At 35.9% G+C, this 25394-nt stretch overlaps 1 protein-coding gene across 2 annotated transcripts in view; it reads right to left on the bottom strand.

Annotated features, from left to right (window-relative positions):
• ZFYVE28 (zinc finger FYVE-type containing 28) overlaps positions 1-25394 on the bottom strand; it is a 214067-nt gene that overhangs the window by 130186 nt on the left and 58487 nt on the right. For both annotated transcript variants that reach the window (XM_020992215.2, XM_020992212.2), the window contains exons 2-4: positions 23313-23453; positions 7121-7258; positions 4551-4753 (exon numbers count right to left, since the gene is read on the bottom strand). In XM_020992215.2, the coding sequence (XP_020847874.1) occupies positions 4551-4753; positions 7121-7258; positions 23313-23453 (482 nt within the window). The remainder of the gene's footprint in view (positions 1-4550; positions 4754-7120; positions 7259-23312; positions 23454-25394) is intronic.

Raw genomic sequence — 25394 nt, 5'->3', positions numbered from 1 at the left:
TATATTAGAATCACAGAACTTTTCAGTGTCCTTGAAATCATTCAGTCTTACAGGAAGAAGTATACTCAAATTACTCCAGAAAAGCAATCACCCTCCTTATATAAAATTTCAGTAAAGACCTTTGCTTTGAGCTAACTATGTCAATTGGCTATTAAATGTGAATGCACCAATGGAGACTCAGAAGCCACAGATTTAGTATAGAACCCGTAGTGTACTCTGAACCTGGCATAGTTCCTTCCTAGAACCAGGGACTCAATTTGCAAGGGCAAGGAGGGGAGCAGCTCTGAAGGAGTTGTTATATTCGAAGGGAAAAAAAGATATTTCAGGTGGGTGAGATAATATGATTAAGGGATGGAAGCAGCAATGAACATTGTATATAAAGGGTAGAAAGACTGATTTATATTTTACTATTCAAAGTTTACCACTTCCACGTAATCTTGTGAGATTACTCTCATACCTACAGTACTTGTCTCTAATCTTTGGACTCTTAACATTTAAAACTTTGTGACATAGTATCTTGCACTGCTTTTAATTCTTGTATTTGTATCCTGTTTGTTTTGTCCCCCAAGCTCCTTGGAGGCAAATAACTTATCTTAGACTTCTCTTAGACTTCTCCAAATCATTTAGAACTAAACATAAGAGATAAACCTTTAACAATCCATGCAGGAAAAACAAAGCAGATGAAGAGGTACTGTTCAGACTGGGATACAGGGATATACACTTGGTTGAAGAGACCATACAAAGAGTCCATTAGTACGCTTATTGTACACAGCTACTGCTGATAGGGAATGCCTAGGTCCAGAGGACCTAGGAATAAGAGGAAGAAAACAGGCTAATTTTCTTTGAGGAAATTGTGTAGCATTTTTTTAAATTTCAAATTGGTTCTTGAAACAAAAACACATTCTCTTAATCCTAATATCCTGTCCTGTAATGCTGTAGGACTATGGACCATAGGATACAAACTCTGAAGAAACAAAACTATGAGTGACTGAAAGCACAACTAAGAACCCCACACTAATTATGAAGAACTGTAACATATTTATAATGATGACTTCCACATAAGAAGTGGCAGAAAAGACAATATCTCTGATTAAGAACTTAAGCAACTTGAGTAACAGTCCGTCCTCATGTTGGATCATGCTTTGACAATAATGACAATACAACCTAAATTCAGTGCTATCAAAGTACAAAACAAGACAAAAATAATAAGATTTGCAGAAAAAAAATTCTAGAATATCAAGGGACACAATGAAAAAAAGACAGGAATGAAGTGGAAATAGCAGACCTCAAATTCCAGACATCACAATATATTATGAAGTGGCAATAATCAAAACCATTTGGTACTGGTAAAAAAAAAAACCAGAAAGATATATCAATAGAACAAAGCAGAAAAAAATCAGAAATAACCTAGTGCTCTACAAACCTGAAAAACATACATTACCCAGGCAAGAAGCTTCTATGTAACAAAAATTGCTGGAAAAACTAGAAAGCAGTATGGAAGAAACATAGTTAAAACCAAGATCTTACACCATGCCAGATTAAACTCAAATTGGTTATATGTCCTGAACATTAAAGGTCACACCATAAAAAAAGTCAGAAGAGAAGCAAACCAGGTATCTTTCACAGCTATGGCTAAGAATTGAATTCTAAACCAAACAAAGGATAGAGATGACTACAAAGACAAAGTAGATTATTTCAATCACATGAAATTGAAAGGATTTTGCATGAACAAAATTAAGGCAACTAGGATAAGAAGGGAAGTGACTGGGAAAAAATTTTTTTTCTACCATATTATCTCTGATAAAGATCTGGTATTAAGATACATAGATAACTAATAGAAATATATAAGACCAAAAACCATTCCTCAATAGAAAAGTGGCTAAATATCAAGAGTTGTTAAAAGAAGAATTTCAAACTATTAACAACTATATGAAAGAATACACTGAATTACTAATAATAAGAGAAAGACAAACCAAAACAATTCTGAGATTTCACCTCATACCTTGTAGATTGGCAATGACAGTTAAGGGCTGATAGAAAGACAGGCACACAAATGCACTATTGGTAGAGCTGTGAACTAGTATAACCGTTCTGGAAATCATTTTATAATTATACTAAGAAAATGACTAAAGTGTTTATCAAAAATAAATCAATCCACAAGTATTCATTAAGTACCTACTATGTGCTATGGCACTGGGGATACAAGTAAAAAGGAAGGAAAATCTCTACTTGCAATGAGCTTACATCCTAATGAGGGAGCACAATATTTACATAAAAACATACACTGTTAAAGTAAAAATATATACAAAATAGTTCGTTGCAAGGTAGTCTGGGAGGGAGTACACTAGCAGTTGGAAGCGATGAGAAAAGGCTTCATGTAGAAGGTGGGTGTCTGAGTTGCATCTTAAAAGAGGAGAGAAAAAAAAGAGGAGAGAACTTTATAAAGCAAAGGCAAGGAATGAGGCAAAGCCATGGAAAATAGAGAAACGGAATGTGTGTAAGAGGAACAAAGACAAGGCCAGTTTGGCTGTATTGAAGAGTGCAAGAGATGGGCGATGTTCAATGAGAGTGAAAAGATAGCTTAGGTTGAGGTATAATAAAAGACCTTAAAAACCAAACAAAGGAATTTAGTTTATCATAGAGCTAAAGCATACACCCCAAGGATATAATGATAAAAAAGAAAGGTCTATATACACCAAAAATATTTAACAGAACTTTTTGTAGTTGCAAAGAACTGCAAACAAGTAGATGTCCATCAAATGGATAATGGTAAAACAAATTATGGTACATAAACATAGTGGAATATTACCGTGCTATAAGAAATAATAAGTTTCCCTCATCTTGGCTGCCCTCCTCCAGCTCCTCTCTAGCTCATCAATGACCTTCTTAAAATGTGGTGTCCAGAATGTCCCACAATGCTTCAGGTGAGGTCTCATGAGGGAAGGTAGAGCTCACCTGGGCTGTCATCTCCCTCATCCTAGATATTGCCCTGCCCTTAGCAAGTGTAATGCAAGATGGAGTTACATTCTTTGGCCACCATTTCACACAGTTGACTCATATTGAGTTTTTAATCCACTAAAAAGCTCAGATTTCTTTCAGAGAAATATCTCTTCTCTTGTCCTTGTGAAGTTTATTTCTTGTACTCAACTGTAAGACTTTACATAGATGCTCACTAGGTTTCACTCAATTAATTTGGATTCAGAACATTGTTAGGGTATGTTCTCTGCATCCTATTCCTAGTACTTACAAAGAACTGATTAGGGAGGGATTCTGAAGAAGGGACAAAGAAAATCTACCAAATAGCTAGAGATTGTGAAATTCATCCTAAGACCTGAGCTGCAGCCAATGGCAAGGGGAGGGACAGAGTGGGCACTGAATGAAGGTGTCAAGGACAGGGAAAGGTGGTGGGAACAGAGCCTGGGGAGAGGATGGGGAACATGGGGGTGAGTGAGAGAATGGAGGACATGACTGGAGCCCTCCTCTCACCAAACTCAAAACTATCTGAATAAAAACGGCTGTTCAACCCTAAAAAAAAAGAAAGAAAGAAATAATAAGTAGGACAAATACAGAGAAATGTGAGAAGACTGAAAGGAACTTATATAAAATGGAAAAAATACACATTGATGACAATATAAATAGGAAGAACAACCATAAAATAATTGAAACTGAGTGCTATAAAATTATGATGACCAGAAAAAACATGAGAGGTCACATTCCTCCCTTCTTAGATGAGGTAAGGAACTATTGTTGTAGAATATTATTGATGATATCAGACTTCTTTGATATATGCTGCTCAGTTTTGCTGCATTATGGTTTTTTTTCTCTCTGTTTATTCTTTGTTATAAGATATGGATCTCCGGGGGCATGGGGACATCGGGAAATATTTGTCAAGTAAAAACAAAAGATAAAACTGTATTTTTTTTTCAAATATACATCATCCAAGAGATATATGTTTAGAAAAGGGGGGTGGGTTAGTTATGTAGTGACAGACAAAAGATGGACAGCCAAAATTCTATATTGCACTTAATGATAAAAAACCTACACTCTAGAACAAGGGTTCTTAATCAAAAGTCCATAAACTTGGTTTTTCAACATTTTGATAAAATTTCAATATTTATTTCATTTATTCAAAAACAGTATTCTGAAAAATTATCTCAATCTAGTTCTACTAGACTGTCAAAGGGAATAGGACACAAAAAAGGTTAAGAACCATTCCCCTAAAGGAAGGCCTCCTGCATGTTGGGTGAATAAAAGAATGTGGACAAGATTTGCACGTGATGAGATGGGGAGAGGAATCTGATATGCTCTGATGGAGGAAGTACTCACGTTAATGAGATCGTGAATCCACTGAAACATGGTAAATGCTTAGTAAATACTTAATTAAATGATTGGTTTCACACGTTGGGATTTGCCCACAACTAGAAAGGCCTCCATCATGTAATTATTTTTTTAGCCATTCAACTTGCTATAAGAATCAATCTCTCTGCTTAGCAAATAAATATCAAAGCTTTGAACATTTAGCCACAGTATTGACAGCATTTAAAATTTACCTCAACTCAAATTCAGCAAATAGGACATCAAAATGTTTGAGAGACTCTTTCATTTTTTCAGTATAAATATTTAAATCTCTTAAGGCTTGGTCCCGAATGAGGTTTCTAAGTTCTTCCAAGCTACGCGTCAGATCCTTAGCTAGTGGCCTCATAGCCATGCTCTCTATTTCACGATTCATGATAATTGAACCTGCAGACAAGCACTGTTAAAACAGAAGAGATGAGAAAGTTAAGAGTTTGAACTATTAATAAAATTTTGACATATAAATTTCCTTAGTTATGACTGTCCAAATAGACAAAAGTAGATACCAACACATTTTGCTGGCCCTTTGATTCTCATTATTTAGAACACATCAGGAATTGGGGCAAAACAAAGATTGCTACAAAGAAAATATTTTGCCAATTACAAAAAAAAAGGGCTTAAAATTAATTTACTTTTCCGTAATTGATTTTTTAGTTCCTATTTTTGTGAATTTAGTTGCTTGTCTAGCATGCAGCAACTGTTGGAAAAAACTGTAATTCTAGCAATTTTACAATAATTTGTTTTGCTAGTATATAGTATAAAGATATTCCCATGAGAGTATTCCCCTCTCCTATGCCAGTCGAACAAATTTTCACTAATATGTAAAAATAGAGATACAAACAATGCTAGGGCAATGTCTTCCCATCCTTAATGTAATCTACTTATTTAACAGGGTTCTAAGAAACCTCTCTAATCCCTTTTCTCTCAAACCATGCCAGAATTTTCCATTCATTTGCTTATTTGCTTAACATATATCGAAAGAGGGCAAGTAAGTGGTACAGGGACAGAGCACCAGGCCTGGTGTCAGAATGCCTGAGTCGTCAAGCCTCAGACAACTACTAACTGTGTGATGCTGGGCAAGTCACTTAACCTTTGTTTGCCTCAGTTTCCTCATCTACAAAATGAGCTATAGAAGGAAATGGAAAACCACTCCAGTATCTTTGTAAAGAAAACCCCAAATGAGGTCACCAAGAGTCAGACACAACTGAAATGACTCAATAACAACAACAAATGGGGATATAACAGTACCTACCTCCCAGAGTCGTTGTGAGGATCAAAAGAGTTAATATTTGTAAAGTATTTACCATAGTACCTTGTACACAAAAGGCACCATATAAATGTTAGCTATTATTATTATTGAAATAAATACTACAACACTAGAGGGAAGGGGAAACCTTCTAAAGAAAGGTAGTTAGGTAAATTTTTGAAAAAACTAAGATATAAAGTCTATTTCCTCTCACGGTCTCAATGTCATCTGTAAGAATTAGATCTGTTTAAAAATTAGATTAGATTAGGAATTCTTAACTTGTTTTGTGTCATGGACCCTTTTGGCAGTCTGATGAAGTCTATGGATCCCTTCCTAGAATCATATTTTAAATTAATAAAATAAAACATATGGGAAACCATTTATACTGAAATATAGTTATGAAAATATTTTTAAATGAATTCACAGCCCCTAGGTTCAGGACCTCTACATTATATGACCTCAAAGGTCTCTTTACTGCACTAAATCAATGATACTATTTTAAACTCTGGGCAGCTAGGTGGCACAGTGGATACAGTGGCTGGCCTGGAGTCAGGAAGACCTGAGTTCAATGACCTCAGACTCTTACTAGCTGTGTGACCTTGGGAGCACAGTTTTACTCAGTTTCTTCACACATAAAATGAGCTGGAGAGGGAAACAGCAAACCAGTCCAGGACCTTTGCCAAGAAAACCCCAAATAGGGTCACAAAGAGTCAGACATGACTGACTAAACAATTTTAAACTCCAGGAAACAACAAATCATCTCAGTTTTCATAATCAGCAACCTTTCTCCCTAATACAAATGTTATGAAGATCTCAAGATTTCAAGAAAATAAAGTCTTCCTCGTAAAAAAGGTGAGCACCCATGTCCTAGGGAAATAAGTCCAATTGGCATGCTCAGGAAAATGACATTTATTAAAGCAATCTCACCAAAATGAAGGTTTAAGATAGCATAATAAGTTACTTTTAAAAAAAAAGGTCCAAAGTCACTCAATAGATTAAATTTTTTTGCTCTCAAAATTGAAAATATATATATATATATATATATATATGTAAATTAAAGACATGGTTCCCAGTTGTTTGTTCCTGTGCTCGCTAAAAATAACCAGATCTTCTTTAAACAAAAAGTAGCTCTGAGAACAGATGGCAATTTGTCCAATTTAAATCTTATTTTCTTTAATACATGAATGGGAAAATTATGTTCATGACACTGTGTAGTGGAAAGAGCCCTAGGGTAGAGTTAAAAGACCTAGATTCAGATCCCAGTTCTGTCATCTCCTAGGCATGTGGCCTGGAGTAAGGGGCTTAAACTCTTTTCAGCCTCAGATTCCTCACCTGAAAAATAACAACAGGAATAACTGTTTTACCTCCTTTAAAAAATTGTTTTGAAGAAAGCCAAGCTGAAAAACCTAAAGTAATAGGTATAAGTCTATGTTGTTTCAGCTTCAAATACCAAGAAAAAGCATATTTATTTGTTAGTTATGTGCATTACAAAAACAAAATCACAGAAATCAGAAACCCTACCTCTGCTCCAAACCAAAGCTGGCCAGCCAGATTATCATGACGTATCTCCTCTGGGAACTTAACACAAAAATCCCGATTTGCTCGATCACTTGGAATGCATTCATCCATTATCTGATTTATAATGTTTAACACATTATCCTGAAACAGAAATAGTTTAAAATTATGTAAAATTTTCTCCTGCACCACAAACTGAGTTAAAATAATATGGTTGGATTTAACAAGTATACTGGAGTTTATCATCTGAAAATAAATATTCCTTTTATTAAGTAAATAATATATACCTGACTTGCCGTGGGCCACATAGCTAGTAAGCATCAGCAGCTGGATTTTAATTCAGGTTTTCCTCACTCCAGGTCTGGCACTCTGTTCACTCTGGCCTCAGACACTTACTAGCTGTGTGATCCTGGGCAAGTCATTTAACCCTATTTGCCTCAGCTTCCTCACCTGTAAAATGAGCTGGAGGAGGAAATGGCAAATCACTACTGTATCTTTGCCAAGAAAACCCAAAATGGGGTCATGAAGAGTCAGACATGACTGAAAAATGAAATACATACCTGTGGCATTCAAGTTCTATACAAAATAAATAAAAACAACTTAGTTTGTGTTTATGTGGTCAAGGAAATTTCAGAGAATCATAGAATTTCAGAACCAGAAGGGCTCTTGGAGGCAATGAAATCCAACTCCTATATTTTACAAATTAACAAGTTAAAGTTCAAAGAAAAAAAAGGAGTTGCCTAATTCTGGAAAATTAGAAGAGGCAAGGTAATGAAGAGCTTCAAATGCCCAACGGAGGACTTCATTTTTGCTCCTGGAGAAAATGTGGAACCACTGGAGCTCACTGAATGGGAGGGCCTACACTTTAGAAGAATCATCCTGGCTGCTTGGTGGAAGATAGAGTGGAACAAAGTATCATTTGAGGCAGGAAGAAGGCTATTTATTGCAATAGTCTAGATAAGAGGCAATGAGGGTCAGAACTAGGATTGTTGCCGTATGAATGAAAAGAAGAAGATGTATATAAGAGATACAGTGAAGGGTGAGCAATAAGATTTTTTAATGTATTGAATATATGGGGTGAATCATAGTGAACAGCTGAGGAAGACCCCAAGGTCGTAAGCCTGGGTGATTAGAATGATGGTGATGGAAAATGGGGGAAGGGAAGAGAGGAGCACATAAACCTTACTCTCATTGGAATTGGCTCAAGGAGGAAATAACACACATACTCAGTTGGGTGCAAAAATATATCCTACCCTACAGGAAAGTAGGAAGGGAAGGGGATAAGAGAAAGAGGGGTGTGTTAGAAAGGAGGGCAAGGTTAGAAGGTAAAAGTCAGAAGCAAAACACTTTTGAGAATGGACAGGGTGAAAGGAAAGAGAGAGAGCAGGATAGACAAGAGGAAACAGAATAGAAGGAAATATATAGTTGGTAATCAATACCATGAAAAAAATTTACAGAAAGTTTCTCTAATAAAGAGTTCATTTCTCAAACATACAGAAAACTGAGTCAAACTCATAGAAATAACAGCCATTCCTCAACTGATAAATGATTCTTCAGATGGAAATTACCCTACTTTGGGCTCCTCCTGCATGACAGTGCTTTGGGTTTCTGTTCTATCAAAGGATATAAACACGCAGTTTTCAGACAAAATAATCAAGCTATCTATTGTCATATGAAAAAATGCTCTAAATCCCATGGCCTAGATAAATGCAAATTAAAACAACTCTGAGCTTTTTCTTTTCTTCCTTTATTTTTTCTTGAGGGTTTTTGTCTGTGTTTTCTTTCCCAGCATGACTACACATGTATAACTTATGTCAAATAGCTTGCCTCCTCAATGAAGTGGGGAGGGAGAGAATTCGAAACTCAAAAATTTGTAAAATGAATATTAAAATTGTTTTTACACACAATTGGGGAAAATATTAAAAAAGACAAAAAAATGCTGGTGATGCCCTTCACATTATTTATTTTTTCAACACATTTTTAAGAATGTTTGGGACATCACCAAAAGTCAGTTAATCATTCTGTCCTTCCCTGATTTCCCTATGTATTACCTTCTCTCTACCATAGCTTTCTTCTTTTTTACAGTCTCTTGACCCTGCACACTACACTCTACTGTTCAATCTGTTGTCATTTTTTCCTATTAATACTCACGCTCTGCCAAACTCCAACCAACAGGTTACCCCATCATCCACTGTTTCTGCTCCTTCTCATGTACTACTGAATGGTGCTAGTAAAAGTCATAGAAGCAGGCTAAGTTGATGGCAAATGTACGTTCTCTGTTGTCAACTGGATCCTCACTGCCAACCTGAAACCTTTTATTCTCCCCTGATTGACTCTTCCCCTCTCCCATCCTGGATTTTCTTTTTTATTTAATTTTTTAAACTAATTTTGTTTCCACCAATAAAAATCTGCCTTTTCTCCCTCCCACCTCCTAAGAAAACCCAAACTACTTTTATAAATATATATAGTCAAGTAAAACAAATTCCTGTTTGTATTGGCTTTGTGTATATATCTATATCTATATCTATATATCTATATGGCTATACATATATATCTATATCTATATATCTATATCTATATCTATATCTATATCTATATCTATATATAAAAGCATCTCAAACTTCTCTCCTGAATCCACCACTTCTCTGTCCAGAGATGGGTAGTATAGTTCCTCATCAGTCCTTTGGAATTGTGGTTAATCATTGCATTGATCAGAGCTCCTAAGTCTTTCAGAGTTGTCTATCTTTATAATTTCATTCTTGTTACATAAATTGTTCCACTGGTTCTTCTCACTGCACTCTGCATCAGTTCATAAAAGTCTTCTTGGATGACTTCTGACATTAGCTATGTGACTGTGCACAAGCCACTTAACCTCTATGAAATCTTAACTTCTTTATCTTTAAAATGGCAATAACAATGTCTGTAGTACCAAATTCAAGGGGCTACATGAATGTCAGGTGTTTTTATTACTCCATGGCAACTAGCCTGGTGGTTATAGGCAGGTAGATTTCTCCCTTTCCCTTTGTTTTTAACTGATTACCTTTTTGATTATGCACATGATAGTGGCTTCCATTTTGGAAGGACATGCTTCTCAGTTTATTTAGAATAATGGTATCATGAAATTACAGGGTTGAAAGGAGGCTTCAAAATCGACTACTCCCATTCCTCTCCCTCCCCTCTCATTTTACAAATGAAGAAATTCAGAGAAAAGCCAAGACTAGAGAAACCAGGTCTCTAATACTGAATTCTCTCTGCTATATTATACTCCTAATTTTTAGTGTGTGTTTTAGTGCTTTGTATGGTAAGGAGGAAAAGTTGTTTATAAATCTTTTAGAAAGAAGACAGAAATAGAAATCTGAATACTTGAGTTTTAGTCCTGGCTTAGCTATTAAGTGGCCTTTCTAATGAGTCCCCCTCTCAAATTGCCCTCCATTTGCTCTCTCTATATTTCATATGAGTAAAGTTATTTACTTGTTATTTCTTCTACCTGAATGCAAGCTAAATGAAGGCAGGGGTTGTTTATGCCTTTCTTTGTATCACCAGTACTTGGCACTGTGCCTGGCATGTAGAGAGTGCTTAATAAAGGCTTGTTCATTGACTGGTCGCCCTGGGTGTGTGTGTGTGTGTGTGTGTGTGTGTGTGTGTGTGTGTGTGTGTGTGTGTGTGTGTGTGTGTGTGTGTGTAGTTTTGTTACCAGTTAGCATAAATTGCTCCTGAAGAGCAGAACCAAAATATGACTTCTGTGTCATATGAAGTATTTTAATAATTAAGGTTTAGCTTCCAAGCGATATTTAGAAATTCAAACTGATTTAAAGATTTTGCTCAAGTTCACCCTATGAACCAATTGAGTTAAAACTAAACCTAAATATCAAGATTCAAGGTCTAGTGCCATACCCATTTAAACTGAAATCATCCTGAATTATATAAAATAAGTTTTAAGGGTAGTAAAATGTGAGCTTCAGTACCTCATTTCAAATTTAGCCTATTACAGAAAAAAACAAAAGAACCCAAAAACCACTTGTGATGTTGTTATATCACGGAGGTAATGGCTAAGAAGTTTCCCTTGCTTTCTGTTACTGAATAGTAAAGACTCAACCGAACCGTTCTCTTTAGTTATTTGGTTTTCAGAAATAACATTTTCTCATTATGACACATTGTCCAGTTTCTTTGGGAAAAAAAACCATCTCTACATGTTGTGTAACTAGTAACTTGAACTGTTTAAATACTATATACGTAGACATCTGAAAAAATAATTTTCTACATCCCCAATTATTTCATTTTTCACAATTCTATAGTAGTGATTGACTTGTATCCACAACAGCATTAATTAAAAAACCAGATATTTCATTTCTTTTCCTGATTCTACAAGCTTCTGCCATCATAAAACCTACAAAAGGAATGTGTGAAAATTATCTACATGATGAGTTCAGATGGAGTTAGCAATCCATACTCTGGAAGAATGCCAATCAATTGACATGAACTATCCAATGCACAGTCAGCAAATGAATCCCTGGTTTAACAGAATTTCATGGATCATTCAAAGTAGCTAATTACAATAAATTGCATGATAACCTAAAAATGAACGTACTCAAGCATGTGGGGATGTGGTTTAGTTCAGGAAACAAAAATCAATTGGTTGGTTATAAAATACTCAATGCTTTATTCAATTGATATTGCTCCAGTGAAACATAAGGATTCCAATTCCACATCACTATTAGATTTAATAGTTACCCTTTAGTTCATACACAAGGTTTAATTTCAATAATTAGTTTAAAAATCTTAAGTAGAATGGGTAGTAAAGCTAAACTCTCCATTTAAGCTTAAACCCCATATTCCTTGGCTATGTAAAAAATACATCAAGGAGCACTTATTTTCTAGTTCAAAGGATAATAGTTTTAGAGGTACAAAAGACTTTACAGTCATTGAATCTAATGCCTTCACTTTGTTATTGTTCAGTCGTTCAGGAGCGTCTGACTCTGCAACCCCATGGACCATAGTACGCCAAGGCCCCTCTATCTTCCACTACCTTTTAAAGTCTGTTCAAGTTCACATTTGTTGTTTCCATGACACTATCTATCCATCTCATCCTCTGCCATCCCCTTTTCCTTTTGCCTTCAATCTTGCCCAACATCAGGGTCCTTTCCAATGAGTCCCATCTTGTCATTTTGAGGCTAAGGTATTTAAGCTTCAGCATTTGACCTTCCAGTGAGTAGCCTAAATAATTTCTTTAAATATTGACTTACTTAACCTCTTTGCTGTCCAAGGGACTCCCAAAAATCTTTTCCAGCACCACAATTCAAAAGGATCAATTCTGTGGCACTCAGCTTTCCTTTGCAATCCAACTTTCACAGCCATACATTGCTACTAGAAAAACCACAGCTATGGAAAAACCATAGACCTTTGTCAGCAATGTGATGTCTTTGTTTGTTAGTATGCATTCCAGATTTTCCATAGCTTTTTTTCCAAGGAGCAAACATCTTTTAATTTCATAATTGTAGTCACCATCTTTGAGCCCAAGAATATAAAATCTGACACTGCTTCCATTTCTTCTCCCTCTATTTCCCAGGAAGTAATGGAACCAGTTGCCAAGATCTTAATTTTTTTTTTATGTTAAGCTTTAAGCCAACTTTTACACTCTCTTCTTTCACTCTCATCAAGAGACTTCTTAATTCCTCTTCACTTTCTGTCATCAGAGTGGTATCATCTACATATCTAAGATTGTTGATATTTCTCCCAGTAACCTTAATTCTAGCTTTTGATCCATCCAGACTGGCATTTCACATGATGTACTTCGCATGTAAATTAAATAAATAAGGTGACAGTATACAGCCTTGTGGTACTCTTTTTCCAATCTTAAACCAATCAGTTATTCCATGTTTGATTCTAACTGTTGCTTCTTGGCCTGCAGGGACAAGATAATGTGGTACTCCCATCTCTTTGAGAGCTTGCCACATTTTGTTGTGATCCACACAATCCTTTGATTTAGTGCAGTCAATGAAGCAGAAGTAGATGTTTTTTTTCTGGAATTCCCTTGCTTTCTCCATAATCTAGCAAATGTTGGCAATTTAGTCTCTAGTTCTTCTGCCTCTTTGAAAACCATCTTGCTCTTTTGGTAATTCTTGGTTTACATATAGTTGAAGCCTAGCCTGCAGAATCTTAGGTACAACCTTGCTAACATGTGAAATGAGAGCAATTGTTTGGTAATCTGAACAGTCCTTGGCATTGCCCTTCTTTAGGATTGAGATGTAAACTGATCTTTCCCAATCCAGTGGCCACTGTTGTGTTTTCCAAATCTTCTAGCCTATAGAGTACAACACTTTAACAGAATCATCTCTTAGGGTTTTAAATAGCTCAGCTGGAATTCCATTACCTCCATTAGCTTTATTATTAGCAATACTTCCTAAGGCTCATCTGATTTCATTCTCCACAATGTCTGGCTCTAGAGCAGTAATCACACCATTATGTTTATTGGTGATATCAAGATCTTTCTTACGTAATTCTTTTGTGTATTCTTGCCATCTCTTCTTAGTGTGAGGCTTAGAATGAGTAAGTCATTGTCCCCAGGTCACACAGGAAAAAGAATGTGAACATAGGTCATCTGACTCCAAATCCAGTATGGTTTCTATGGTGACATTTCTTTCTATGGTGACATTTTGTCTCTATAAGAGGGTTTAGAATAGGATATTCAGGAAGACAAAAGAGTTGGAATTACAACCAAGAACAACCTATCCAGCTCACCCATAAAATGGAAGCAGCAGAGTGGATTAAAAACCAGAATCTAACAACATGTTGTTTGCATGAGACACACTCGAAACAGAAAGACACACAGAGTTAAAATAAAGGGCTGAAACAAACTCTATTATGCTTCAGCTGAAGTAAAAAAGGCAAACGTAGTAATCATGATTTCCGACAAAGCAAAAGTAAAAATAGATCTAATTAAAAGAGATAATCAGGGAAACTACATTTTGCTAACAGGTACCATACACAATGAAGTAACGTCAAAAAATTTTATAGCAAGTTTCCTTGATAAAAGAAATTTCTCAAATATATAGGGAAAAGAGTCAAATTTATAAAAATAACAGCCATTCCCCAATTGATAAACAGTGAAAGGATATGAATAGGTAGTTTTCAGAAGAAGAAATCAAAGCTGCCTATAGTCATAAGAAAAAAAACTGTTCTAAAATCATTATTGGTGAGAGAAGTGCAAATTTACAAAACCTCTGAGGTATCGCATCATACATATCAGAAATGACAAATGGTAAAGGAGTTAAGGAAAAATTGGGACACTAATGCATTGTTGGTGGAGTTGTGAACTGGTCCAACCATTCTGGAGAACAATTTGGAACTATGCCTAAAGAGCTAATAAAACTGTGCATACCCTTTGACCCAGCAATACCACTACTAGATCTATACTCCAAAGAGATCAAAGAAAAAAGAAAATTACCTATATGTACAAAAATATTTATAGTAGTTCTTTTTGTAGTGGTAAAGAATTGGAAATTGATAGGATGCTTATCAGTTGGGAAATGCCTGAACAAGATGTGGCACATAATTGTGATAGATTATTATTGTACTATAAGAAATGATGAGGGGGTGGTTTCAGAAAAATAAAACAAAACAAAAAAAAGACCTATGTGAACTGATGCAAAGTGAAGGGAGAAGAACCAGGAGACCAGCGTTCACAGCAACAGCAATGCTGTAATGATGATTAACTGTGAAAGGATTTGCCTACTCTGATCAAAACAACAATTCAAGACAATTCCAAAGGACTCATGATGAAAAAAATGCTATCTACCACCAGAGAGAGAACTGATGTGCAAACTGAAGTATAACTTTCTAGTTTCATTTTTTTGGTTGCTTTTTTGTGGTATATCTGATATGGAAATATGTTTTTTATGATTTCACATGTATAACTGACATAATTTTGCTTGCCTTCTTAGTGGGTGGGAGAGTAGGAGAGAGAAAGAGAACTGGAACTCAAAATTTTAAAAGGAAAGAATGTTTAAAAAAGAAAAGAAATTAAATCCAAATCATACTGTATATACCCTAATGATCTAGATATAAATGGCTATAGCATAAACAAATTAAAGGAGAGAGGATGGTGATACCTTTTACAAATATGGAGAGAAGTGTTCTTAACTATACAAGAGATAGATATCACAAGGGATAAAATTAACAATCAGAACTACATAAAATTAAAAAGCTTTTGCCCAAACAAATTCAATATAGCTAAAATCTTGAGGGAAACAACTGTCTGGGAAAATTATTACAGCAAGTGTCTCCAATAAAGGTCAGATACCAGAGACCTAAAATTGGAAGGAACCCCATGACATGAAATCCAGCCTCTATATTTCAAAGAGGAGAAAACTGAGGCCTGAGTTAAGTGACTTGCCCAAGGTAACAAAGGTAGTATCAGAGGGGGAATTCAAAACCAGGACCTATGCCACCAGCACCAATGTTTCTTCCACTGACTGGTTCAAACATGCAAGAACAAAAGTAATATCTCAGTAGGTAAGTAAGTTAAAATATAAAAACAGGTAGTTTTCAAAATTAGAAAAATAAGCAATCAACAGGCAGAAGCTAGGTGGTGCAGCAAATAGAGTGCCCAGCCTGGAGTCAAGAAGACTCATCTTTCTGAGTTCAAATCTGACCTCAGACACGTACTAGCTGTATGACCCTGGGCAAGTCATTTAACCCTGTTTTCCTGTTTCCTCCCCTGTAAAATGAGCTGGAGAAGGAAATGGCAAACCACTCCAGTATCTTTACCAAGAAAATCCCAAATGGGGTCACTGAGAATTGGACACAACTGAACAACAAGCAGTCAACAACCATATTTTTAAAAATGCTCTAAGTCAGTAATATTAAAAGAAATGCAAATTAACACAATTGTGAGGTTCCACCTCAAATATAATACATTTGCAAAGACGATCTAGAAAGAAAAGGAAAATTATCAGAGGGACATTGATAGTAGATGAACACTAATATACTCTGGATGGAACTATGAATTTGTCCAGCTATTCTGGATAGCAATTTGGAACCATTCCCCAAAAGGCACTAAACTATGCCTTGTCTTAACCTGGGCATAACTAGATTATGTACCCTGATGAGATCAAACAGGACTATGTTCAAAGCAGCATTTTTGGATGTAGCAAAGAAATGGAAACTACAGGAGTGCCCATTGATTGGAGGATGGATAAACAAACTATGGAATGTTAACGTAATGACATATTATTATATTATAAGAAATTATCTAAGGGATATATTGAGAAAATGTATCAATTGATGCAGAAGGAAGCAAACAGAAGCTGGAAACAACTTATACAACATCCATAACTGTAAAGAAAAAGCATTTTCAAAGTCTTAAGAATTGTTTTATCAATGCAGTGACAAACCATGACTCCAAGTAAGACTGACAATGAGACAGGTGTTCTACCTTCTGATAAAGCTTTAATGGATTACAGATGCACAAGAGATATATTTTTGGATATGGTCAATATATGGATTTGTTTTGCTTGACTATGCTAATTTGTTATAAGAGAAAGGGTTTTGGGGGGAATTTGAGGAGAAGAAAGATGATTATAGTAATGGCATAAAAAGAAAATAAAGAAAAGAACATCAATAATGCATTTTGAAATATGCACAGATAAAAACAGGAGAAAGTTGAGAAGGAAACAGATAAGCAGGATAGCTCTGAAACTAATGTAATGAATTTAGTATGTACTGAAAAAAAAACTTTCCATAAAGTATGAGGGGTTTCAAATACAATTTTCTTTTATATTTTTTGTTTATGGGATTGTTCATGTTTGTTTGGTGTTTATCAACTCAGATTAACCGAGAATGATTTAGATTTAAAAATACTACTACTAACATTCTACTGGTATTACCTTATGGCAGCACGCTTGGAATATAATTGCTTCTATAGAACTAAAAATGAGCATCACGCACAGCACAATGGAGAAGCACATGATGGGCATGAGCAGACTAAAAGAGACTGTCAACACAGAACTCCACAGAAGAAGAGGCGTAAAGGATGCCATCGAGGCACTGTAGGGTAGGAAGAAAAGATGAGTAAGTTATTGGGCAAGGGCATGGGATGACAGGTGGACAGTCATAGCATTTCACTGGTGCCTTCATGATGTCAAAAACCATCATGAAAGAAAGAAAGCCCTCTAGTCTGTTGGGCAGCCACCTTCTGCTGGGGAACGCATGAGTGTCACAGGCAAGAACTGCACTAGATGAGCACATGTGCATGAGTTAAAATCTGCACCATTGGAGGGAGGGACATTCTGAAAAGATGTGATGATCACAGATCCATTTGAGCATCTGAATGTAAATAAAATGTCTTGAATATGTCTAAACCCACTTGCTGCATATCATTTCGAATTTAAGGCATTTTAGTGTAAAGAATAGTGATTTAACAATAAGTTTATGTCAATGTAAAGTTAATTGAACTTTTATGTACATATTAACGAAAGGGTAAGTGTATTAAAAGTAAAGGTAGGGATCTAATAAATAGGCAGAGCTAAGATTAAAAAAAGAAGTTTGAGGACAAAAATTCTCTCTCTATTCTAAGATAATTTTGCACAGTAGTATACTGACCAGAATACAGGGTGAAATACAAAAAATGAAAATCAATCAATAAGCATTTATTAAGCATCAACTATGTGCCAGGCATTGTTTTATGTGCTGGGGATACGAAGAAAAACAAAAGAGAGTCCCTGACTTCAAGAAGCTTACAATCCAATGGGGGAGACAATATGCAAACAGCTATTACAAACAAGTTACATACAGGATAAATAAGAAACAATCAACAGAGAAAAGGCACTAGAATTAGGACGGACTGGGAAAGGCTTCTTCTACAAAGTGGGCTTTTAGCTGGGTCTTGAAGGAAGCAAGGGAAACCAGGAAACCAATGAGGCGTCGATGAAGAGGGATTCCAAGAGGGTAGTGCATTCCAGGGTTGGGGAACAGCCAGTAAAAATGCTTGAAGCATTTGTGTATTTCATGGAGATTTATATCCCTGAAAAGAGAAGTGACTTTCCCCATAATGTGTAAATTCTATTTCACAGGTGCTAGAAGACTGACAGAGATGCAAAGTTTGAATTGATGACTTTATGATATGTAAATCTCTGCAAATCTTCTGTTTAATGTAAGTATTATCAATGTGCTGGGGATTATTTTGATTTGGGAAAGTACTACATTTTCTTTAACAGTTATAACAAGATTAGAGCTCACAATCAACTTCTAACTGTGGGTGAGTGAGAAATGCTGACAGTGTTACTGAGAGAAAAAAGCCTTCATAAAATTCCATCAGGCCTGAGGCAGAAAAGAAGAAAAGGAAATGACTGAATGATGGAATTGGAAATTCACTTGCCTTTTAATTTGATAATTATGGCATTAGGATTCTGATTATAAAATTTTATCTGAATTACTTTTTATGTTGGCCAGTGGAATGTTAAGACACAGCCCTTAAATTAATTGTGGCAGAGGGCTACATGAAGTTAGTAAATTTATGGATTTGAATACATTTTTCTATATGAAGAATGACTTTGCACAAACCAAGTCAAAAGATAACAAAATTCTGCTTCTAGATAAGAATCTTACAGCAAAAATCAGCATGATTTATAAAATTTTCTATATTTTATATTCTCAATTTTGTTCATTTGAATTCCGTACAGGCACTATTTGGTTAATTATGGATTTGGTGGATGGCAAATTGTAAAAGGAGAGAAATTGGGCCTTAGTTCTATTCTAGTTCAGTCTATTTCACTATCTAGAGTTTAGGTTAACATCGACTACATATAGAATCATATGCCAACTGCCAGAGAAAGTCCCAACTACCCAGAGTTGGTACACATTGAATTGGATGCCATTCTCTATGGCGGACTTCTGAATGCATTCATCATGGATATCAAATTGGGGGACACAAGTTTGGAAATGATACAAGGTGGATAATTACACACTATCTAGAATGCAAAGGGATTTGAAGGAATAAGTAGCTTTATTTACATAAATTAAAAAAGAATATCTGTGCCTGGGTCATGCATACATGGATCTGGGGAATAGAGTCTGAAATAGCAATAAGATGGATCCATCAAAAAGTTGGTTGGGTAACTTGGAAACCAATGTAATAGGTTAGGTTTCACATAACTTCTATTTGGAAGCCCTTTATGCATACCAAATAGAAAGCCAGAGAGGTCATTTATGACACAAACCTAGGTATCATAGTGTCTAACAGATATTCTGGCAGAGTTCAGGTCACATGACCAGCAATAAAGAAGATTAATAACTTTTTCTTCTTTAACTCCACTTCTAGCTCCAAAAGAAATATGTCCTAAATATAGAGCAGTTAAAGCTAAATCTAAAATACAACAGAATCCTGAGGAGGTAAATTCCTTATGAAATACCAGAAAACTCTAAAACTAAGAGTGCACATTTAGCATCTCTCTCCCACCAGTTTCTATGTGCCTGCAGCAGATAAGAAAACTTGCAGGCTAGTATGGGGCTTAGCCCTAAGGTAAAGAACCACAGATGCTGCAGTGACCCTGCCAGAGCACTCCTCAATTTCTCCATTTCCAGATTCTTCCCAGCCTTGCAAATAAAAGGAGAGAAAAAGATAAATCTTGACTGAAAACATTCTGGTCTTTTGATTGGGGCTTAAGATCTAGGACAGGGATCCTTCAAAGCTTCAATGACTGTTAGGATACTCCTATCCTACCGTCATCCCCTAAAAGTAGTAGAAACTGATGCTGCCCAGCTGGAACCCAGGCTGGCAAACCTGATACTCCTCAATGGGATGGGGCTGAGGAAGGTGTGTGATCCAGCCTTGAGAATCTGCTTACCAGCAAAGAAAATGAGAACAGAAAAGAAATAACAAATGATATAAAAAGAGCTAGAAAACCAAACAGATCAGGAAGAAAAGCCTCAATAAAAGTTCATCCCACATGCTGATATATCAATAGGGAGGACCTTACTGCCAGAAGGAAGAATGAATAAGACCTCAAAGAGAATACAGAGCCTTCTTAACAATTACTATCATATGAAGGAAAGTGAACCAAAAATGCCTGATGAAATACAGAATCTTGTGGACTCACCAGAGAGCAGAGAACAACAAAAAGGAACTCCAAAATAGTTCAAAAGAAATAAAATTAATAAAGAGAATAGTCAGAAATTAGAGTCCCTGATGCAAAACATTAAAAACACAATTGAAGATTAGGAAAAAAACTGAATCAGTGACAAAGAATTTTTCTTAAGAAGTAGAAGAGATTAAAAGAGGTAGAACATAAAAACACTGCAGGGAGGACACTTAAGCAGAAGAAAAGCAACAGTGACAACATAAAAAAAAACCCATATAAATTCTGAAGATGCTAAACTGACCTTGAAGACAAGATGTGAAGAGATAACTTAAGGTCTCCCAAAAGAACATGATACATCAAAAAACCTGAACACAAAAATGTAACAATACAAGAAAACTACTAACAAAACTTTAATTGAGAGAATCTACATATTGCAACCAGAGGGAGAAAAAATCATGCCTCAAACTTTTAGATAAATAGGTTAAAAAGAATTATCAGAAAGAAAATGTCCCAATATGCACCAAAATATTTGCAGTTGTATCTGGTGTGGTAACAAAGACATGCAAACAAAGTAATTATCTGTCCATTGAGGAATGGCCAAATGTTGGTACATGAATGTAATGGAATATCACTGTGCTACAGGAAGGACAAACACGATGAATACAGAGAAACATGAAAAGACTTATGTGAACTGATACAAAGTGAAATAAGCAGAACAAGAAAACAACATAAAAATTACTACAACAAATAAAATAGTAAGAACAACTATTATACATCAACCAAAAGTGAATTTTGCAAAATTACAAAGAACAAGCATATCCCAAAGAAGAAGAGATAAAGGGGGAAAGCTCCCCTATTTCTTTTCAGGGGCAGAGGGAAGAGGGTTCACTGGTGTGGAACAGCATATATTTTTAGATTTTTTTTCAATGTATTGATCAGCTTTGTTGATTGCCTTTTCTCTTTTTCCTTCTTTTAAAAATATTATTTGTTATATAGGACTGCTCTCTAGGAAGGAGGAGGGGAGGAGCACAGAGAAAAACTTACAAAACATTAAAAGATATCAACAAACTTTTATTTTAAAAATAAAATAAGAATTCTCAGAATCTGCTATACAGAGGTAAATGTCAGCAAAACTAAGACTGTAAGAGAAACAAAACAGAGGATCGCCTACAAAACAAAACAAAATGAACTCCAAGTTAACACAACACCAAATAGAGACTACATCCAATTTCAGAACAGAACTGACACAATACGGACTCACACTCATGCCACCAGCAAACAAAGGCAATTTGTGAAACAGGGTGGGAAGGTGTATTAATGAGGACGGGGAGGCGGACGACAGAGGGTGATGGGTGCTATACCCTGATCAAGTCTGCGAGTGAAGAGTGAAGGGATGATGGCTGTAACATCAGAATATTTTGATGGGCCGCCATGCTGCATGGTCTTTCAATGTCACATTGCTGTTAGGTATTTTATTGATTGCCCACTATATTGACATTATTGTGACAGGCCCGTTCTCTATCAATCCCTGCCTGTCGAATTCCTAGACATCCTTGGAGTTCACTTCTGAAATTATATCTAAACAAGCTGTCGAAATGTTGACCTGTCCACAAAACGTTCACAGAACTTTAATTTATTTCACTAAGCATTTTTATGTACTGACTGTGTGTAGAGACCCATGTTAGACGCTAGGGAACTTGCAAACTTTAGATAAAATATGGTCCTTGATCTTGTGAAGTTATACTCTAGCCAGGATTTAAGGGAAGAATGATACATACATGAATAAACATAATATTCAAAACTAGTCCCCTAAGTCTTCCTTGAACCTCCCAATACATAATGGCCTCTTCCTCTCAGACCTAATGCTACATTTTGCTTTACGCTCTCTTATGCTCTTCTCTATACTAAAAGTAACTATAATTTATTAGTCTATTTTATAGTCCTTTGTGTCTGTGTCATGTCCCCTCGTTAGACTGTAAGCTCTATAAGGGCAGACCCTACATCTTATCTAAATGTTGGCTCTCCCCACTGCCCCAACTTAGCACAGGGTCAAAAACACAGTAAATTCTTTTTTTAAAAAGTTTAATTTACTGGGATAAATTAAAGTTCTAGTGAAAGTTCTGTGGACTGGTAAAAATTTTGGCAGCTTGTTTAGATATAATTTTAGAAGTTAACTCCAAGGATGGATAGGAATTCAACGAGTTGGGACTGATGGAGGAAACAGGCCTATCACAGTAGTGTGAATATAGCAGGCAATCAATTGAATTGATGTGCAAGGAGACATCTGCTAGGATGGTAAAGATTTTGGCAGTCTATTAGGTCTGTATTTAGAAGAGCTCTCTCTAGCTATCTTATGTACCAGAATTTTATACCAGAAGCAGTTTCCAAATTCTCAGTGATGCAAAAGATCGTGGATCTAGAGCTGGAAGAAGACTAGAATTCATGTAATATAACATTCTAATTTTTACAAATAAAGAAATTGAAATGCATAGAGGTTAAGTGACTCTCTCAAGAACACACATAGGAAATGGCACAGCCAGGATTTGAACCCACATCCTTTGACTTCAAATTCAATCATTCAGGTCAATCCTAAATCTATTGCCTAAAGATAGCTAGCACTGAGACTGGTAACCATGTTCACATCATTTTACTTAGCAATTATATCACTCATCTTTATCTTATTTGCTCCTTGGGATATAATGCTCCATTAAATCAGGTCAGGAGATAAGATTACTTACGTTTAATCACAGTGATTCTTTTGTAATTCCTTTTGCAATTATAATCTGTACAATATAATCAGCACTTCTTACATATAACCTGGTTCTCTACATCTTGTTACACATAAATTAGTATTTTATGTGTAGTCTTTTGCAAAAAAAAAGAAAAGAAAAAAAGATAGTTCGTGTATAAGTATTTTTCCCGTCTAAACTCCAAGTTCCTTGTAGGGAGACTATGTTTTATACTTCTTTTATAGCCTATAATGTCGAGACACAGCATAGCTGCCAGGAAATACTAATAAACACATATGAATTTAATAAAGTACTTAGCCAGTCATATCAGAAATGAATTGATAAAAATGAGCTCTTAAAAGCTGTTCTTGTCCCATAACATATTATCCTTACCTGACATGAACGAAACTGGTTGACTAGTAACGTACATCTCTGTGGATCTTTTCTTCCATCCAAGCTGTCCAATTCAGCAGCAACTTGATTTAACTCTTCATCTGCATAGTAGAACTGAGCAAGAAGTTGTGGATCTGACCTCTGCAAAGATGATATACATAAACAGTATTATCTTACCTGTTAATGCAGATCCAAATAATACACCTACCAATATTTGCATACTTGTAAGTAAAAAAGGAAAGATTATTTCACCAGGCGGGGCAACATATAATACAGTGATGTTTCTTCAATAGCATAGTCCTGGCAGCAATATAGCCCAAAGCATAATGTCATATATTATGTCCTACCTCAAGTCATCTTGAGTGGTATCAAACTCAAATAGCAACAGAGGTATATTGACTTCATTTTAAAATATAATGTAATCAATGTTTTACTGTATTTTTGTTTATTTTGTTAAATATTTCCCAACTGCATTTTAAACAGGTTCTAGCACTAGGGAATATTGCCTTCCCATACCTCTGTTCTAAAGGTAGAGATAAGAGGAAGAAATAGTGGTTGGCTCATCCATTTAATCTCGAAGAGAACTTAGTTAAACATATGAAGAACTCATAATTTCCAACTCCTCTGGGTAAGCCTTGGAATCGCTCCTATTTCCCAATTCCTAGTCTTCAGGCTGATACACTTACCAAACCTACACTAATGCAAGCAGGTCTAAGGCTCCCAGAACAGGACACATTGCCCTTTTACACTTCAAACACTCACTTTTCAGAGTTCTAGGGAATAGCCTGGCGTATTGGGGGAGGGAGAGATACAGTGCTTCACCTTGCCAGCGTAACTCCTGAGTCCTCCCTCACTGGTGAACATCTCATTTACGGTACTCATTTTCATGTGGTTTTTTTTTCCCTTTGAGGACAGTAAGACAAGTCTTGCATTTCTTTTAGAAGGGTTTGCTGTGTTTCAGAGTTGGCAGAATCAGCACAACGTCATATATAAACAGGAGAATTTGGAGGGCATTTTTATTTAGAGAGACCGTCCTTTTCATTCGCCTCTGCTTAAGATATCCTCTGTGACAGTGGAAAACTCCTTCGCAATGCCTCTGTCAATCAAACTTCACCTAACAAGTACCAAATCACCGTTCCAAATGACAGTGATAAAAAGATAAAAATGAAACAGTTTATGTCCTCAAAGAGTTTACATTCTATGGGGAGAGAAAACATGCACATAAATGAGTATATACATGCTGTTACATAAATATTTTTCCTTATTTTATGCTACTTTATGAACTCTGAATTCCAGCTAAACCAGACAATATGCTCTCCAAACCTGACATTCCATCTGCCATCTCCACACCTTTACACAGGCCATCCTCCATGTTTGGAATGGAGGACACTTGGGTCCAAATCTTCCTTCATTTAGTATCTGTGTCATTCTAGTTAAATTGCTTAATCTTAGTTTCCTCATTCATGAAATGAGTTTAATAAATAACATCTACTTCATAGGCTTGTGAGAATCAAATGAAATATTCGTAAAGTACTTCAGAGACAAAGTGCTACATAAGTTTTTGCTATTACTATTATCTACATGTCTCAGAATCCTGTTTTCTTCAAGGAACAGATAAAATGACATCTCCCCCGCACAGCCCTGATTATCTCAATATTTAAAGCGTCTATCTTCCTTAGCTCCTACCATAACTAAGAATCTATTCTGCTGCTCATTAATTGTCCCAACTTGGGACAAAGCCAAGATGGGAGAGTAGAGGCAGCAACTCAGCTGAATACTCCCAACATTCCTCTCCAAACAGCTTTAAAATAACATATCAAATCAAATTAAAGATCAGCATAGCCAACAAAAGGTCCAGGTGCGACATTTTTCAAGCCCAGACAACTTAGGAGGTGTCAGGAAAGGTCTGTGATGCTGAGGTGGCAACTGTCCCAACTGCCTTTACTATATCTACCTGATCCTAATAACTTATAGCTGCCCCTGGATCCCTCTAAACCAGAATAAACAATGGTAACATTTTGAACTCAAGATTTTATTGAACATCAACTAGCACCGGGCTAAGACCTATGCAGTATTATCTGG

Source organism: Phascolarctos cinereus, unplaced genomic scaffold (assembly GCF_003287225.1).
Source record: "Phascolarctos cinereus isolate Bilbo 61053 unplaced genomic scaffold, phaCin_HiC Scaffold_9;HRSCAF=440, whole genome shotgun sequence".
Taxonomy (NCBI): Eukaryota; Metazoa; Chordata; class Mammalia; order Diprotodontia; family Phascolarctidae; genus Phascolarctos; species Phascolarctos cinereus.
The sequence above is the reverse complement of the archived record's forward strand: the minus strand, read 5'-3'. Positions and strand labels throughout refer to the sequence as shown.